Source organism: Gavialis gangeticus, unplaced genomic scaffold (genome assembly GCF_001723915.1).
Source record: "Gavialis gangeticus isolate Ggan-Ray unplaced genomic scaffold, GavGan_comp1, whole genome shotgun sequence".
Taxonomy (NCBI): Eukaryota; Metazoa; Chordata; order Crocodylia; family Gavialidae; genus Gavialis; species Gavialis gangeticus.
The window spans coordinates 160,093,342-160,113,186 of NW_017728992.1; the positions used below are offsets into that span (position 1 = coordinate 160,093,342).

Sequence of the window (19,845 nt, forward strand, 5' to 3'; positions counted from 1 at the left end):
GTGGGGGACAGGCAGGGGCAGAGGCTGCAGAGGGACAGGCAGCAGGGGCATAGGTGCTGGGAGACAGGTGGCAGGGGCAGACATGGTGGCGTGCAGGCACTGTTTGGGAAATAGGTTGCAAGGGGAGGACAAGTGGGGGGGGCAAGGAGCCCCCCCACACATCCAGGTGTATGCACCCTTTACCACATATCCCCCTGTCACTGCTTTCCCTGCTGTAGCAGGAGTAATATGCAAGTTGAATGTTATGGTTTGGTGGTGTTGTGCACCCTAAAATGGAATGGGAAATTAGTTTTATTTTGGCAGTGTGTTAAATTGGTGTGTTTTATATGCAGCCAAAACAATTTTTTAATACAAAAAAAATATAAAAGTCTGACTCGTTTGTACAAGCATGTTAAAATGCTTATATTAAGATAGTTAAAAAGTATTACCATTTTTTTAGGTAATTCTTCATAATGCTGGGGATGAAAATTGCTACAAACAACAAGTATAAAGTCTTAAGTAATTTATAAAGTAGTGGGGGTTTCATGGACATGTGGAAGAGGAAACATCTGTTTCAGATATACTTGATTAGCATGGTTTTGATAATCTTATTACTGTGGTGTAACAGCATTGTTGTCTTTTAGTAGAAGTGAGAGACTCGTGCATAAAACTTTTTATTTTCTAGTGTGGTTTTCATATTGTAATTTTGATGTTTGCATTTCTATGGACTCTTTTTGATTATCGCCTTATAAGGAAAACAAGGATCAGTCTTGGGAAGGGTGACCTCCAGGAAACACACTCAAACACAACAGAATAGTGGTACTGGTGATTCTTGAGATGAAAATCTTCTAATTACTACTGAACTTCTGTCCTTAGTTCCCTCAACCCTGTGGGTTTGAGAGGAAGGTGACCTTGGGTCAGCTTTTTAAGTGTCCCTGGCCCCCAGTATGAGTATTCAGTCTCTTGTTTTTAAGATGTGATTTTTCAACTAGGGTTCTGTGGCACCCTGGGGTGCCTTCATCTTTTCATGGATGTGTTGGGGTGCCTCACAATGTTAGCACTGTTAAATATATAACCTTGATTCACAGGATAAACCCAGAGATTTCAAATAGGAATTCATAAGTTTAAAAACATTCTGACCTGCTTTGGTCTTTCTCAGTGCTTTGCAACAGGAGAATTGTTCTATTTTTTTTTGTAGTAAAAAATGAATGAAACCTCAGAGCTGGCATTTTCCAAGGGGTGCCTTGAGCCTAAAAAGGTTGAGAACCACTGTTCTAATCAGCCCAAAGCTTGTTCCTCTATAACACAGCGGTTTAGCAATTAGCTTCTGCATACTTAGTGGAAAGTTTTATAAGGCCTTTCTCCTGTCCTGGGGTTATTCCCAGTTGCTTGGGAATGACAGTAGGATTTAGTGTTTTGGGGCCCTGCTGTAGGCATCATGTTAGTTGCCTTTTGGGGCTTGGAAGTTCATTTTTCTTCTTGCTGCCACTTTGCTCTGGGCAGTGTAAGATTTTCTTGCTTTCTCTCTCAGTAGTCAAGGGACCAGGTGGGTGGATTATGTTGTAAAATTAATTTTTATTGTTGCTTGGCAGGTGCTTACTGCAGGTAATTGTTCCACAGGGGGTCCAGTTTTCTAATAAACTGCAACAGAAAGCAGGCTGAGAGAAGGTATAGAGTTATTAAGGGTTAGCAGTTTCACTTTTAAGTCACACCCTACTTTTTTAATATTAAGATTGTTAAAAATTGGGAGGTTAACAGTACCTTTGTATCTCTGACTTAAATAAAATTGGAAGGTTTAGTCATGAAAGGAAATAACAAGTGAAATAAAGTGCTGTCTAAATTTGAGTTCTGTGGTCCAGCACTGGAATATTGCCCCTTGCAGTGGTGCCACAGATTGTTGAGCTAGAGTTCCTACAGGCTACTTATCATGCGAAGTATTATTATGGATCTGGACCCCACTGTGGTAGACATTGTACAAACATCAAGTGGTTTTAAAATGGTTAGATTAAGAAAAGTTAAGGTTGTTTGCTTTTGTTTTTAAAAGGTTAGCATTAGGAAAAAAATATCATGAAACACTGGGAAGAGTGACATTTCTTTTGAATAGTCCCTTATTTGTGGAAACATCATTTGGATAAGCACCTTTTAACTGTTAAAATCAAATGTGGTGGGTGGTCTGATAACTTTTTTTTGAAACCCAATAAATAAATACTTCAGATGGTCCTGTAAATGACTCAACTCCCACTTAATACTCAAACATGAGACCGTTTAATATATTTATAGTACTTTCTCTCTCTCAAAAAGAAAAGAAATAGGATTCCTAGGCAAATCATCACTGCCAAATAACCAGACTTTGCTTTGTGTTTTAGATATTGACAAATTGCAAAAAATTCTGACTGGGGAGATGAATTAAAAACTATTTTTATATGGTCCTTATTTCTGTGGTCTTTGAGAATCTAACAGCTCCCTCTCTTATAAATGAAGGAATGATCTGCCCAGGTACCTTTTGGTAATCACAGAAGTGGCAGAATTGTACAAAGTTGTCTTCTAGAACCAATAGGTAGACAACATAGAGCATAAGATCTGTGTTTCTTGCAAACTACTTTACTTCTGCAGTGCACAGCTGTCACAACATTCTGCACTGCCCTGGGTTTTTTTATATAGATTTAAGTTCCAGCTCCATAAAAGCATTATGCAATAAAACAGCATATAGCAGGGGTGCTCAACAGGCCAAATCTGGCTTGCAGAATCATGACATCTAGCTTGTGTGGCTACCTCATGGGTTGGAAAACTTTGGCTGTGGGGAATGGTAGAAGCTCCATGGGGCCAGATCCAGCCTCAGCTGCATCATTGCCCATGCAGTGAGATCAGGGCTAGCTCTCTAAACCACTTTGTCCAGATCAGGCCAGACTTCCCCCGCTCCTCTCCTCCTCCTCCCCACCCCAGTTCCTCCCATGTGTCCTGGTTTCATATATGTTAGGGCTGGAAGGGACCTTATGAGATCATTGGGTCCAGCCCCCCCGCCCAAAGGACAGGAAGTCAGCTGGGGTCAGATGACCCCAGCAAGGTGAGCATCCAGGTCTTTCCTGAACATATCCAAAGTAAGTGCTTGCACCAGTTCTGAGGGGGAGTCTATTCCAGACTCTGGAGACTTGGATGGTAAAGAAGCTTTTCTTTATGTCCAGTCTAAAATGGTCTTCCAGCAGTTTGTGACTGTTAGAACTTGTCTTCCCTTGGGGTGCCCTGGTGAACAGATGTGCACTCAGTTCCTGATGCATACCCCTTATATACTTATAGGCTGTCACCAAGTTCCCCCTGAGCCTTCTCCAGGCTGAAGTCCCATGCCTCTTCTCATCAGTCCTGCTTGCTTGACCTCTAATCATATGTATGGCTCTCCTCTGGACTCTCTCAAGCTTCTCCACATCCTTTCTAAAGTGTAGTGCCCAGAATTGGATGCAGTACTCTAGCTGCGGCCTCACCAAGGCTGAGTAAAGAGGGGGGATGGTTTCTTGGGTCTTGCTTGAGATGCATCAGTAGATGCAAGCCAGAGTTTTATTTGTTTTGCCGACTGTGATGTTGCATTGGTGGCTCATGTTCATCCTGTGATCAGTCATGATCCCCAAGACTCTTACGGTTGTGGTGCTAGTGAGTGTAGCATTGCAGAGCCTCGTAAGTATGATGTGTGTTCTTTCTCCCAAGGTGGAGCACCTTGCATTTCTCTGTGTTGAAAGTCATCAGGTTTTGATCTGCCCATCTTGCGAGCCTGTCCAGGGGCTGTTCTGTCCCGTCACCCTCCCCCATGTGTCTAGATGGTGGGCTCATGTCTCGCTCCTTGGCAGGCTTGTGTTTCCCTCCTCCTTACACATTTGGATTGGAGCCACTCCATCTTCTACCCTTTGCACATCTGGATTGGGATGCCGTGCCCGCAGCCCCCACCCCATGTGCCTGGATTGGGGCAGGGCCATTTGTCTCCCTCCCCACCCCTATCTGGTTCAAGGCTGGTCTGTCCTACCTATACCTTGTGTGTGTGTGTCCAGATCGGGGCTGCTCCACCTTACCCTTGCCCCAGGCAGATCAATCAAGGTCAGGCTGCACAACTGTTTCACCCCCTCCCCCAGGCACGCACTCTCCCTGCAGCTGGATCTAGCCCATCAGCCGGAGCTGGTTCATTGAAGGACCTAGCACCGCCCATCTGGTTCATGGTGCAAAAAAGTTGGGTGCCACTGTTGTTTAAAAAAAAACAAAAAACAAAAAAAAATGTGGACTGGGATAACAAGCTCTGTATTTGAGAAGGATGTATGTAACTACCTGCCTAAATGTAGGTAGTGGAATAAAAGTCTTTCTGGTAATTTTAACTACTACCTTACTAGAAACTAGATATTCATTACAATACTGTTCCATGCTACCTGGCTATGATAGAAAGGAGATGTTTGTTACCCCTGTACTGGAAAACATCTCAGTCCAAGACTCCTTAAGGTTTTTTTATTAAATGGAAGAGGTGATGAAACAGACCATTTTTGGTATTATAGAAGAGAGAATTTTGTTCTCCACAACAAATTCCTCTTGGAATTCCCACAGAAAGACAGCTATTCAAGAGCTAGTTGTGTTAACTTTTGTTAATTGTCTGCTCTAACACCTCACTATCAAAGGCATCTTGATTTAATATCTGTATGAGCACCTGAACCCCCAGAAGAAGAGATTTCTTTGCAGTAATGCAAGAAATATATCCTAAAAAAAACTTCATTCTGGCATGACGGTAATATCTAATTCATGACTTCTCAATAGTAACTCCCAACATTGTGGCTAAATTTTAACCTTGAATTATTTTAAATTTATACCTCCCCTGGAAGGGAATACCACCAAATAAATGATTGTTTATTGCTGTTGTTTACAAAATTGATGCCATATGCAGCCAACCTCAATGCAGAAATTCATTTTAGATGAGTGATTTCCAGGGATCTGGGTTTTCTGTTTCCTGTGGAAAAAACAGAACCCCCCCCCCACACACACACACAAATTTTCCCTTTTAACTGAGTCTGGTGGGGGAGAGGGAGCTGGGCTCCACACTCTGCTTCACTGCGGTAGCCACTGCTTCCCTTAGGTGGCAACCGGGGCTCAGGTGCTATTGCAGGGGTAGGGGGCTATAGGTCCCTGGTCCTATAGCCCTAGAAGCTGGGGACCCCTCTGGCAGGGCTGCAGGTAGTGGTGTGGCTGTGGGTGGGGAGTGATGGGGTACCGACAGAGCGGGGTTTGGGAGTGAGGGGCACTGGCAGGACTGTGGTTGGGGAGCTGATGTGTACCAGCAAGGGTGGGGGACTGTGGCTTGGTAGTGTGGGGCCTGGACCTGCATCCTGGTGAGTGAAGCGGGTAGGGGCAGTTCTGATTTTCCATGATAAAACCAAAATCAAATACCACATTGATAGATGCTTAGAATTTATTTTATTATAGTGATTGAGGCGCTGCTAGGCTTCCAAATTGCTTAAAAATTGTAACTGTATCAATAAAACATTTTGTTCAGTTAACACCTATACATATATAATGGTGTTTCATTTTAATCGTGGATTTTGGGTTTTTTAATCGGAGAGCATTTGCAATCTTTGTTTTATGAGAGAATTTGCAATTTTTGAACAGAGATAACCAGGTTCCCTGGTGATTTCTTTCAAACTGTTTCTAAATCACCTGGGAAATCTCTCAAGATGAAAGCTTGCTATACTATTTTTTAGAGTGTAAGAAATGTAGCTCCTTTCCTTCCCAGTGGTATAATCCCACTTTTTAGCAGTATTTTATATCTTGCCATTTATTTAATTGTTTCCTTTTTATTGTAGATTTTAAATGACCTTTTAATTTTTATTATATAATAAGCATGTTTCATTTTATTGTTCATCAGTTTCAGGTAATCAAACTGCTGTTAAGTATTCCAAGAAACTGAGATTTAGAGCTCTTCTGTTTAAATTGAATAAAACAAAGGCACAGTGTATTTGCTATGCTTGTGTTTTTAATTTTACTGAAGTAATAATAAAATTAGTTGGCTTTTTATCAAGCTTCAGTTTGATTTTTTTTTTTTTTTTAAATATCTATAATCAGTAAAACATTTTGCAAAATTTGGTTACTTGTCCTTTACTTTTACAAGTGATTAGAAAGATAATAGATATTGCAGTCTCTCATTTAAGGTTGCGTAGGATTTGAGCAATGTACATTGACTGTATTAGTATACTTTACCTGTTCACAACTGTGGCATTACTCACCCACCCAAATGTAGTACTCATCCCAGGTGTGTGGCCAACTAGAATTTTGCAAGATTAAAGTAAAGTGTTTAATTTATTTTTCACATATTAATGCATCTAGGTTTATGCTAGCATAATGGCAGTCCTTTGGTGATACTACCAATATGTAGCAAAATCTTACATACAATTGATTTTTTCAGATGATTCTAAAAGTTGTCTTTTTCTCAGGTTTCTGTGTTTAAGAGAGTGCTGAATATCAACATATCCATCTACTAGGAAAGTTGCTGTTCCCTTAAATGACTTCCATCCATTAATAAGAGTAGGGTTCACTGTCTAGGGCTTCTGCAAGTAACAGTTTAGATTATGATTTATCTGCCAATTGGTGAAAATCCTTTACTTTTTTTGTTTATAATTGCTACTGACTTGGAAAGGAAATTAGGCTTATCATTCTAGCAATACTAAATGGAAGATGAGTAAGAAGGTATGGGGAAAGATTTTTGGGGGAGTAGGGTTCAAAATGCTGATTAGAAATGCATTAACTTACTTAAACTTGCAGAATGGTTGTTGCATAATAGTCAGTTGGAGTGTAAATATAATTTCTTGATGTGATAAAAGCAATGTCAATTGTGAATTCCATTTCCCCCCATTTTTAAAAGTAATTACATTTTTACTTGATTTCATGAGAAGACACTACTTGCAACAAAGCCAAATGGTCCCCAAGAGAAAACATTCTTCTCCCATGAAGTATTCTCAATAGTCATCTTGGAAGCCTTGCAAATTAAACAAAGCCTGTATTGCTAAAGCATATGTTTGAAATAAGAAAAAATCTAAAATTAATTGAAAACAAAAAGTTGTCTGTATTAAAATAAAATACTTAATACACTAGAGACAAGATCATAGAAAGATTCTCATCGTGTGTGTTCCAGTGCTATCGAATATGACTTGTACTTGACACAGTAGCAACAACCGTTTTATTTTATCATTTATTTCAGAAGACAGATTTGACTCATGAAATGACCATTTTAATTTACTTTGTACACCCTGTAGAGGTGGACGCCATGCCATGGTCTACAAAACATTACCATGGGACCTCTGGCTTGAAGTGCTTAGGAAAAAAGGCCTGATCCTACAAACGTTTATGTATGTGAATAACATTACATCACAGAATTATATGCACCAGAGGCATCCTGGACTCCTGGAACATTTCCCATGTACAGGGGCACAGTTGACTTCCAGTTGCTACCATGCTGCCTGTGTGATTGTACAGCTTTAGTGGCAGCTTTTTCTCTGCATCACCTCCCTTCCTCCCCTCTCCCTTCCTGGTTGGTGCCTAGGACCACCCCACTCTAGTTACACCACTGATGTGCATCACAATCTAAAACATCAGGGTCTTAAATTATGTCTAGTGCTAAAAGTGAACTTAAATTATTTTAAAAGCCCTGCATTATGTATTGCATACTTACTTTACAAAATGAGTTGTAGCAAATGATGTGTTTTTTGCTTTCTTTAAAGATCAACACTTAACTACCCGTGTCTTTTTTTTTTTACAGCTGTTAAATAGCCACTGTTGTTTATAACAACTCTTATTCTTGCTGAAATGCACATGCATTTACATGCTTCAGTGAAGTAGGTTTGATAATGACAGTTTTAGAATATACCCTTCATCCTCTTCCCCCTGCCCCACACCTTTCCCCCAGTATAATTGTTTGTCTAACTTTAAAATGTTTGTCTTCTGGTGTGAGCTAGATTTATTAGACTGCAGTAGTTTTAGTTCATTTTGGCTGGGATGTTTATTATGACATCACTGTGATCTATATACGGTGTGTGATTTCAGTTGGTTCCAGTGTTAAATATTTTCATAATTATGCTAGTTTTGGCAGTTCATCTGGAACTTTTTCACATCTCTTTAATGAGCATGCTTTACTTCTGGGCTTATGAGATGGTCACATATTTGAAAAATTAATAGCATGCTTTTAAACTTAACATTGAGCAGAAGTGTACAAGTACAAAAAACTTTGGGATGAAAGTTGAACTGTGTGAGAACACAGTTCCTGTAAGGTCATGGCCACAGTAGTTATCTTTTAGTAACTAAAAAATATGACACTTGTTTTGTAAAATATTAATAGCAGTTTGTAAAATAATTAATTTTAAAATAAAACACTCAGTGTAAAAGTTTCAGGAAACGAGTGCATATTATCTAAACCTAAATAGCATTATTTTAAAACAATGTTACATCATGTTGAATCCTTTACAGGGAAGAGCAAAATATGTATTGTTAAAGTAGTCATGTCTGGGAATGAAATTAATAGCCACCTATTAGTCATAATAGTCAAATATATGTAATTTCAAAACTAATTTGTGTGCGTAGTTTTGTCAGCATCTTAAAGTTTTGTTTTTTACTTCCCTGTTGTATCCAATGAACTAAACAAATGATTGCAGTATTTTGTTGCAATAACACTTACTGTTAAGGAAAATTAGTGCTATAACGAAAAAAAGATTTTATCTTTTTAACTGATCTCAGTCACTTCTGGTTATCTGTGTTTAAACATTGGAAATAGAAGCTTTAAATAAGCTATAGAGGAAAAAGAAAATGCTTTAAGGTATTTTTGAAGAGGAATAAGGACTAATAAACGAAGAAGAATAAGCATCAATACATTCTGTACTGTTTGCATTAGACTTAAATATGTGCAGTTCTCTGTAGATTTTGCATGTGCTGTTGGGCTTCTTAAATGTCATGTGACTTGTGAGTATGCATGCTGGTCAGTAGAAAATCATAAAAGTAGGTCTTAACTGTGTTGATCCTGGCTGCATTTAAGAGCTTTAAAAAAAGAAAAGCAATACCGATTTGAATGTAATCTGTCTTTGTGTTGGCAGCCAACATAAATATCCCAGGGTAAGCATCATATGATAGTAGTAGGTCACACCAGTAAGTAGATATACCACAACATTCTGTTCAAGTTGTGAGCTTGGGAAAAAGGGAATTACAAAAATCAAGCCTTGTGGTTGCCAGGGCATCTCTTGCTTTTGTAGGGTCAAAAGATAAATATAAATGAACTGACTCTGTACAATCCTTTGCTAACATCCTGGCTGCAGTGAGCTTTATACAGCAATATAGAAGAAGGGGCTGTTAGAATGTTGTTCGGCATTCTCATTTTTGGTATTTTTATGAGGCGTGGTACTCTCAGCCCTTTTGAAACACCAGTGCATTCTTACTTCTGAAAAGCAGATTTGTTGCCTTCAAGGCTAGGGACAGAAATTGCACATAAACCAGTATAAGTGAACAGACGCTGGTTCAGATCTGTAATACAACAGAAGTTCATTGCACATAAACCACTTACAAAATGGCTGAAACAGGTTTATGATCAACCTGGATGGATAATAGTATCAGACTTTACTGATTTAGGTTAAATTGGCGTATTGAACTTCCATCCACTTCACATTCAAGTTAACTTAGACACCACTAGCATCCCAGGATGCTTTGCACCTCCCCCACAAACCACCCCTTCCAGGGTGAGCAGGCTAGCCTTGGTCCAATCTGTCTGCTCCAGGTGAGCAGGGAGGCGTGCTCTAGCATCCCCAGCTTCTGGCCTGAGCCACTGCAGGCATATGGCTGCTTTTCTTGAATCAAAAGTGCATGTCTGCTCACTTGCTGATTAGTTCACTCTGCGCAGCTTAGACTGACCTGCAAACATTGAATCATTCAGCCTGGAGCTTTTTGACTGTCTATACTTAGCCCAAATTGTAAACACTTGTACCTTCTAGAAGGGTTTGGGAAACTTTGTTCTCACTTATGTAATGCTAGAAATCATAACATTTTCCTTCCTTGTTTTTTTCCATTTCTTAAATATGATCTGAAAATAAAATAAAATTCCTTTGAGTGTTTTTGAGACTTTGATACAGATATTTTTGTATGTCTTCAATACTTTTCTTTTTGTTGAAGAAAACTTGAATAGCCAAGAAACTGGGAGTTAGGGGCTACTTGAATAATTCGTACAAGGCATTAAACAAAGCACATTAGAAATCCAAACAGCATAATGGTGCTGTCTGAGGACTGTTCAGATAAGTGATTCTCAATCAGGGTGCCACAGCTAGTTGTGGTGCTTTGAGATCCTTTCAAAGGTACTGTGGGATTCCATGCAGTTTTAGCACTGTTCAGTGTGCAAATGTGAATCACAAGATAAATCTAGGGATTACAAATAGAAATCCATACTTATGGTCTTTTTGAGTTATTTGCAGCAGAAAAACTGCTGTATTTTTCTGTAGGTGAAACAAGAGTGAAAACTAAAAATTGGCATTTTCTGAGGGGTGCCTGCAGGCCAGTAATTGAGGTTTTTATCATAGTTTCTTACTTATGGCTTCATAGCAGAACTTCTGTACATATATCCCAGTTAACCCTTGTCATCTGGGTAGCACCGTGTTCCAGTGAGTAATTACGGCTGGTAAGCAGAGATCATGTTGTCGACTTCTTCCTTGTAACATTAATATCCTTGAAAGAGGCTCTTTATCAGCATTTCTTGGGTTTTCTAACATTTGTGTCTTGGCAAGTAAATCTTATCCTGGAATGTACCTGCAACCCTAATGCCCATATTGTGACTACGTATTGCAAGTCTTTATTTTATTTTATGAATAAGCCATGTTTTCTATTTTTAAGCTACAAAAGGTAAATTAGTGATTTAAGACGTTAAGATGAACAGTTGCTTCTTTTGTCTTATCTATTTTAGGGTAGTTTTAAGGTTTGCTTTTTTAGGGGGTTGAGGTTAATATGTTGCTTCATGAGAGGAAAGGGTCTGAAGAGCACTTTATTCCTAAAAGCTTGTCTGTCTCTCCCAAATACCTTTTGTTGGACCAAGTGTGCATCACAAAAAAAAAAAATCTTTGCATCTTGTACATTTCTTGGACCATCATGGCTACAACAATACTCCAGCTCTACTTGCTTCATGGGGCAATTTCAAATACCTTTATTTTAGAAAGGATGTGGCTGACATTACAACTGTTCTAGGTTTTCATGAGCAAATTCTTAGTCTGATAAAAGCAGATAGTTTCTCAAATTTATTTTTGTAGTATATGGGTTTTTATTTAATGTTTAGGGATGCTTTACCTGAACTGCAGTTAATTTCACAAATGTAATACAGTAACATAATTTCAATAAAACTTACAACTATTGATCCAGTTTTAAATGTTTAATACTTTCCAGGGGATCCCAAAATTTCATATGAAATTCTCATGTATAAATACACTAACTGTGATCTCAAGGAATGGAATTGACAAGTATTTTAAGTCTAGTAATAGTAAATCCATATACTAGATTATTTTTCAGGCGCATTTTCTTTCACACTGTGTTAGACTAATTAGATTAATTATTTTGGCTAATATACAGGAAGACCATGAGAGCTGCGGTTCCAGTTCAAACCGTAGTACCACAGAGAGTGCAAAATCAATGGTAAAACCACGCCGAGTCCAGCAAGCTTCTCCTTCTGACCCTGATTTACCACCAGGTAACTTTTATCTTTCATAAAGTGGACTGTTTTTATTTGCGTGATTCTGTTAATCTTACGTAGCAACAGATTAATATTTTTTTATTACCTTGGGCCAAAATGTTCAAAATTAAGTTCCAAAATCCATAGTTAGGTTCTTGTGGGTGGCCTGATGATTTAGAAGAGCCGAGTATCCACAGATCAGGTCAGTAGAATCTTGGGGTAGTCTGCAATATAGCTGCATTAAAATGAAATTGAAACCTAAAAAATAGCATATTTTCCCTTTTTGCTTGCATTTTTATTCAGGTAGGGTCTTGCTATTATATGTCGTTATTTTTCCTTATCTGAATACTGAATTTTTAATAGTATAATTATTTAAAGATACCACCTGTACATAGTTTTTTGTTCATAGGTCTCAGATTCCTACAAGACAACTCAGAACTCCCCAGGCTCTTAAAAATTTGGACTTTTATTGGTTGGGCGTGATCTCCTCCACTGTCTATCCTTCCTTCCCCCATCAATGCAGCTGCTTTGGATTCACCTTGAACCTTGTCAGCCAATTCTTCTGCCCACAGGCAATGTAAGAGCCCTCTTACAGGTGCTGCACACCAAACTTTATCCTCTGCCGTTTTGGCTTTTTCAGTTGTTTTATTTCAGACAAGTCTTTTGCATGTTTACCTACAGTTTAGTTGCTAAGTTAATTCTGTCTGTAGTCTCCAGCTCATGTAGGGATTCTGGAAGCACTGCTGCACCAGAGAATACTAAATCTGAGATTTTGCCTGTCTATTAGTAGAAGCATCAGTCAGTTGCTTTCTGTTTGAAGCATTTGACCTGACTGAGCCTGAGGACATTTACTTGGTCCTTAAGCATCTCTGGTAATTAGACTGAAGTTGGAGACTTTGCCTGTGTTACCTGTCTCTGTGTGCAAGTGGAAGACAATTGCTTTGTCACGTGAAATGTTCCAGAGTTCAGGATGATAAACTATGAGAAACTTATTTTCAATTTCACACACTAAGAATTTTGTGAGTTGAGGTGAATGTGAGATTGCCTTCTCCTTTGGGCTTTTTTGAGGCATCCATTGTGGCATTCTCTCTCTCTCTCTTTTGCCCGTGTTCTCCTTCTCTCCTTTCTTTTAGGGGGAGACATCTTGGAAGGATTCTTATGTCATCAGATTTTTAGAATCTTAAAATTTGGGGTTTTAAGACATGGGTCTTTATGTGCCTTTGGTAGCAGATGGCTCAAGTTGGCATTTGTTGCAGTTCTCTAGCTCTCAGAAGAGAACATTAAAGTTGGTGCACAGATTACTTCGTATTGAAGAGTTCCAACCTTTATATAATGGAGTATGTATACAAGATGGAGGCACTTACGCCACTGCCTCTGTGTTCTTTACACAAGGGATACAAGTTCTAGATAGCATGATGACATGCTGTTTCTTCTGACTTCAGCATATTGACATCTGTGCAGGCAATGGTTTTGGAGGGTACCTTGATATTTTGGTGTAGAGAGAAGTTGGGTGCTTAACTTGTTTGGAAATACAGGCCGAATGTGTCTGCCACCCTGCCCTTTGGCCCATTATGTCTGCTATTCTGGGCAACACTTCATCTTGTTGATATTGCTAGAGTTTTACTTGCTGTATCCCGCCTGAGCACCAGCAGGGTTCAGAGACCTACTCATTCTTCTGGCATGGTTTCTGTGATTTGGATCAGGATCAAAAGTGCCTCAATAGTCTTGGGGCATTTGGAATGAATAGAAGAGTTCACCCCTATCCTTCAACATTTCATGATGCTTGTGTGCATCTCTGGGGTGGGGGCTGTATCCCAAGACATGCTTACATTTCAGGCTGTGTTCTTTCACACATCCTCGTGTTGAAATGTTAGCCATAGCGGGGTGACATCTCAAATATAGGTGTCTTGAAAGAACACAGCCTGAAATGTAAGCATGTCTTGGGGGACATACTAAGCATCATGAAATGTTGAGGGATAGGGGTGAACTTTTCCATTCATGCATGTATCTTTACCCCAGGATGAGCACTTTTCTGTTAATAAGTTTGTGGAACATCAGCACGTAGTGGCCATCAGTTCTCATATTTCTACTTTGGTACTTCTTTAGGACTTGTATGTTCTTATGGATCTGAGAGTTCATTGTTAACTCAGATCTACTGTCATGGTCTGTGCATTTGGCATTAGGATGGGGGGGTCAGTGTATTAGTGTGACAAGCCTAACTCCTCCAGAGAACATTAGTAAACGTTGAATTCACTGGGTCAGCCATGAATGACTTTGTGTAATTAAGTTTCCCAAATTCATTTTTGATTTTGATACATCTAGTATCAACACACTTTTATTTCATTCTAGGGTCCCATGTGATCACTGATAAGCAACAAAGGAGTCCCAACACTTACTTTTATTCTCTGGTTTAGATGCCTTGCCCTCACATTTTATGAATGTAGTGGGTCTCCACTAAAAACAGGCTTCTTTTGGTCCTTAGGAAGTAGTGTATTAGGTTGCTGAAGTCTGAGAGTTAACCTAATAGAAAATAGGGCTGGGACAGACCTCCTCAGGGCAGGATCAACTGCACCTAAAGAGTTCCTAACAGATGTTCATCTAACTCACTTTTCAAAACCTCCAGTGTTGGAGATTTTGTAATCTCCCTAGGTAATCTATTTCAGTGTGTACTGCTACCATTAGAAAGGTTTTCTAATGTCTATTCTAAATCTCCTTTGCTGCAATTTAAGTGCACTACTACTTGTCGTATCTCTAGTGGATGTAGAATAATCATTACCTTTTTCCTTACAGCAGTCTTTTATATACTTGACTGTTGTTGTGTCTCCTGCAATCTTCCATTTTTTGAATTAAACAAATGCAGTTCTTTCAATCCCTCTTCATAGGTATAGTATCTAGACTTTTGATCGTTTTTGTTGCTAGGATGTAGGTGGTCACTTAGCGAAGCCAGGAGATGTTTGTGAGTGGACAAGAGTTGAGGAGCTGACAAGGCTGTCTGGGAATGTGCTGGAGTCTGGAACCAGTAACAAATGGGCAGGGACCAGGATGATTCAGGAAGCAGAACCCAGGGCACAGAAAACTAGGACTAGGGAAACCTAAATCAAAAAGACAGGACTGAGGAAACCAGGAACAGGATCTGGAAACCCAGGACTAGATGAGACTTGTTCCATCTGTCTTGTTAAATACCCTGTGGGCATTGAAATGGCTGCTGCTTAAAAGCAGGCCCCCATACCTAGCAGGCGGCTTGGGGCCAAGTTGGGGATGGTTCTGCCAGCGACAACCAGGCCAGTTTAGGAAACCAGAGCCAGTTGGTGGCAATTTGGCTAGCTTGCTGCCCTGGTCCTTGACAACATTTTTCTTGAAATTTGAGTGCCTAACACTGGGCACAATACTTCAGCTGAAGACTCGCTGCTGTTGAGTAGCTGGGAAGGATTGTTTCATGTTTTGTGGCACTTGTGGCACTCCTGCTTATACATCTCAGTATCACGTGTTCTGGTTTTACAGCAGTGTGACACTTGAATCATTTCTGTTTGTGAACCACTATAACCTCAGACCTTTTTTCTGTAAAAATTCTGCCTAGCCAGTTATTCTTCAATCTATTTTTTGTGCAATTGATTATTCCTATCTTGGTGCAGTACTTTGCATACAAAAATGCATCCTGTTTATTTCAGACCATTTCTCTTATTTCTGAAGAGCATTCTGAAATCTGATCCTGTTTTCTATACTGTGTGCAGCCCCTCCCCATCTTGGTATTGTCTTCATATCATAGTCATCCAGACTCTCTGCACTGGCTTCTACTAGCTTTTCAGGCACAATTTAAGGTGGTGTTTTTCACCTGTAGCGTCCTAAATGGTTTTAGCCCTAAGGGGCCACTTTGTCCCTTATACCCATTGTAATCCCTAAGGTCAGCCAAGATCAGCCTCCTGCAAATACCATCAATGCACCTTTGGTTGGTGAAAGTGTGTGGAGAGTCTATCTTAGCAGTTGCTGCTCATCTCTAGAAACACCGCGCCCCCACCCCCCGAGGTCCAACAGAGTCTGAACTTGGATATCTTTAAGTCTTTCCTGTTTGGGCAGGTGTGTAGCAAGCAAGGCTAGGCTTGGATATTGTTTAAGGCAGTGGTGCCCACCTTTTTGCCCTGTGGGTTGGATGGGCAGTGCCAGCTCCATGTGTAGGCAGGATCTGGCTGGCATGTGGGGCTGGTGGAGGGGCCCCTTCTGCCTGTAGAGGGGTAAGGAGCAACCTGGTCCTGATCTGCATGTATGATTGGAGCGGGGAGAGGGAGGATGGGATAGTGACCCTGATGAGGGGGCGGGGGCAACATTACCTTGATCCAGCTGCACCAGGATTGGTATTGGGGAGCAGCTTGGCTTCGATCTGGATGTGCCAGGGTGGGATGTTGCAGAGAAGCCCTGATCCGGATGCTGAGGATGGGGGGAACATGGCAGAACAGCCCTAACCTGAACATGTTAGGGCAGCTGGGGAGCAGCTCAACCCTGATCTGGATGCTCAGGGCGGGGGCTTGGGTGGGGTGGAGCAACCCCAATCTAGATGCTTAGAGGGGCTGGGGAGCAGCCTGGCCTGATCTGGACATATGGAAATGGGCCCAGCCCTCATTCCACTGCATCGTGGTGGCCTTGACCCAGCTGGAGCTGGCCGTGCATAGGTAGTTTCTTCTGCTCCCCAACTGACAATTTTTTTCTGACCTGTGGGCATCCATATTGGCTGGATATCATATCTCAGTGGGCCGGTGGGTGAGCACACCCTTGGTTTAGGGGGTTTATATTTTATTTTGATATTCTACTTGCTTTAATAAGAGTGGTGTATAAATAGAAGTGGAAAACTTTTGATGTACATATGCAGGGAAATGTCCGTTAATTAATGGCTGTATAGCTAAGAATGAATTACATATGTTTTGTTCAAATGTCAGTCTAAAAAGTTAGAGAGAAATCTGACATTTGAATGAAAAAGTTAGCCTCTGGAGAAGGGGAAAGTAGAATGGAACTCAACTTCAGTTGCTTCTACTGATGCTGCAACTTTTTTAGAAATGTATACAAATCTCTAAGGTTGCTGATATCCATTTCTAAACAGCAAATAATTAAAAAAACCCCAATTATTTCACAAACTGTAGACTTTGCTTAAGAGTTTGTATTCTTTTTTAAATCTAAGAGCATACATTAATTGGCACTGTTAATACATACAGGTTACAGGAAAAATATGAAAATGGGTAGTATTGCATTTCTTTCCTGTATTGTTCAGATGAGAATATTTACCCTCCACTGGGAATTCCTAAAGGAGTTCATTTTTCCAACCATGTTATTGCTGAACAGATTTAAATGGGTTTTTTCCCTATGGACTTTAGTGCAGGTGCTAACTATGTTAGTTGTTGACAGAAATTGATTCTGTTACACCTAACAACATTCTTGCTGAAGAACATGTGAATATATTGGTCATTAAAAGCTGATTTGATTAATAAAAGTACTTGTAAGGTAAATGTTGCTTTAATTTTCTTAGCCTGAATCAGAAAAGAAGATATTCCATATTTACCCAAATCCAAGACAACTACCGATTTTAAGACCCTCACCCCCCAATTATTAGGTTCTGGTCTAGACATAGAAAATGATAAATTTGTTATCGTTCTGAATGAGGGAAAACACCTCATCTTAGATCCAAGTAATTACAGTATATAAAGGTGTACATATTTGAATATTATCCTAGTATCTTGATACTAATAATTTTTCTATACCTATTTCTGAATATCTTGGGATGCGATCATTTTTTTTGGATTCATATAAAATTAAGTTGTAATAATATTTTGTATTCTACAAAAACTTAAAATTTTGCATTTTATTTAAAATATAATTCAAAGGTTAATTTTTGCTTCTGGGTTTCAGTACAACTGAATATCTAATATTGCATTAAACCTGCATAGACTAAAATGTTGCTTTCATATTTCTTTTGTCACACTTGCTGGAAGCTGATCTGTTAGCTAGTACAGAATGCACTTTTAAAGTTGCATGTTATACTTTTCACTGCAGAGTGAGTAGTTATAACAGTGCATTGACCAAGTAGAGTACAATAGAATTTGGAAATAATATACAATTTGGAAAGAATTGTTTTTACCTATTTATGTAATAAATGTGAAACAAAATAATTGCTGTATCTCCTACGTAATTTTTGAGAACTGCATCAAATGTTGTTTTATTCTTTTTGTTTCCATCTGAAAGGTTATGTGCAGAGTTTAATTAGGCGTGTTGTAAACAATGTCAACATTGTGATCAACAATCTCATATTAAAGTATGTGGAGGATGATATTGTTCTCTCGGTGAATATAACTTCTGCAGAATGCTATACAGTGGACGAATTTTGGGATAGAGCATTTATGGACATCTCTGGTGAGTGGTTTTTTTCGATCTTGGGGATGGTTCTCTTTTTATCTTAGGTGAAAGTAAATCTAATGAGAAGCTTTCTAATGTCAAAAGCAATTTTGCTTCCTATTATGTATTTGTTGTTCCTGTATGAGACTTGTTTTTTTTCCCCATAATTTTTAACTTGCAGATGGGATTTTGGTGATTTTATTTTATGAATAAATTCTTACTAGGTTGGATGGAGACGTAGTAAGATGCATTGTGCTTCCTGGGACAGTAAGAACACAATTATTGCATGCATTTCACTTAGGTGAAATAATGTATGCAACATTACATTTTTGTATATGGGGGTAAATACAAGCTATCTATTGTTATGGTGAAGATACAAAACAACCGTGGTATTTTTGTACTAGACAATACTTAATATATTTCTTCTTATCATGTTGCTGTAAGCTTAGGAAATTGTATCCCCATTTTATAGATGAAAAACTGAGGCACAAGTGAGGCTTTTCCAGGGTCATACAAAAACTATGTGGTAGAGCAGGAAATTGCATCTTGGCATCTCAAGTAGTAGGCTCCTGTCTTAACCATTGAGCCATCCCTCATCTCCAGCTGAAATATTTTAAATCAGGGGTCTGGATCCAGCCTACGGAGACCATTACCTGGCCCCCAGTGCTTTCCCTGGGTCTGAATTGGCCCAGGACGGTCCTTGTGGGCACAACCTGGGATGCACACTGCACATAGCATCCATTCTAGCCTCTCCAGGAACTGTGCTGCATGTGTTGCCTGTCCCAGTGTCCTCGGGTTGAATGCCACACATGGTGGCTGATCGACTAGTCTTGGACTATTGTTATATGTGGTGCCTGCAGGTGCTGTATGTTTTCCAGGTCTCAGACTGGCTGGAGCAAGTGTCACATGTAGCGCAGCCCTGGATCAGTCAGTGGGGGTACTGCCTCTAACACGGCACCCAGTTCAGAATCTGTGCTACATGCAATGCCTGTTCCAGCCACTCTGGGATCTATGCTACATACAGCGTCCATCTTTGCTACTCGGGGACACATGCCACATGCAACTCTGATCCCCGACCGCTCAGGGTGGGCACTGTGGGTGCTGGATCTAACATAGTGGTGGAGGACTGGCCCTAGGTTATGGGCCAGAGGAGCTTGAGACCCCTGTTTATAAATCATTTAAAAATTAAAACATTTATAAAATACTTACAAAGCTGATACTTACCATAAAAAACATATCATATTGCTTTGAAACTTTCAGAATAAAAACATACCTGACCAAAATGTGCATTTTTGATGGGTTAACAACAGCAGGTGTTGAGTGGAAGTAAAATAAGTTGGCTCTCCTCATCCTTATACATAAACTACAGTATTCGAAGGTGCAGCCTGAGTGGGGAAATTTGAACTACATAAGACTGTAGCCTGCGGTGGTGGTCTTATGTTTTTGAGCTCTAGACTGTCGAAAAGACAATCTTTATAATATGCATATTACGAAGAGCTGAGCTGAATGCTATGGAAAACAGGTTAAGGCATGTTAATTTCTGAGCTTGTGGGCGTGTGGGGCAGAATCTCAGGGGTGGTCTACGGGTCATGAGCTTTCCTGTAGCACCAGTCAGCAATGACAGAGCTCTTTTTAGAGGAAGGCTCTCATTGAGGTAAAGCTGATCCCTGCAGCTTGCTCATGGATTGGCTGCTTGGGGGCATAGGTCAGTTATTGAAAGGGTTAAGTGGGGAGAAAGAAGACTACCTGATCTGCTTTCCACTTCAATATATATATATATATATATATATATA

At 39.8% G+C, this 19,845-nt stretch overlaps 1 protein-coding gene across 2 annotated transcripts in view; it reads left to right on the forward strand.

Moving 5' to 3' along the window:
* The window catches only part of VPS13B (vacuolar protein sorting 13 homolog B), a 1,046,600-nt gene that overhangs the window by 63,804 nt on the left and 962,951 nt on the right, over positions 1–19,845 (forward strand). For both annotated transcript variants that reach the window (XM_019527996.1, XM_019527995.1), the window contains exons 3-4: positions 11,578–11,695; positions 17,903–18,070. In XM_019527996.1, coding sequence (XP_019383541.1) covers positions 11,578–11,695; positions 17,903–18,070 — 286 coding nt within the window. The remainder of the gene's footprint in view (positions 1–11,577; positions 11,696–17,902; positions 18,071–19,845) is intronic.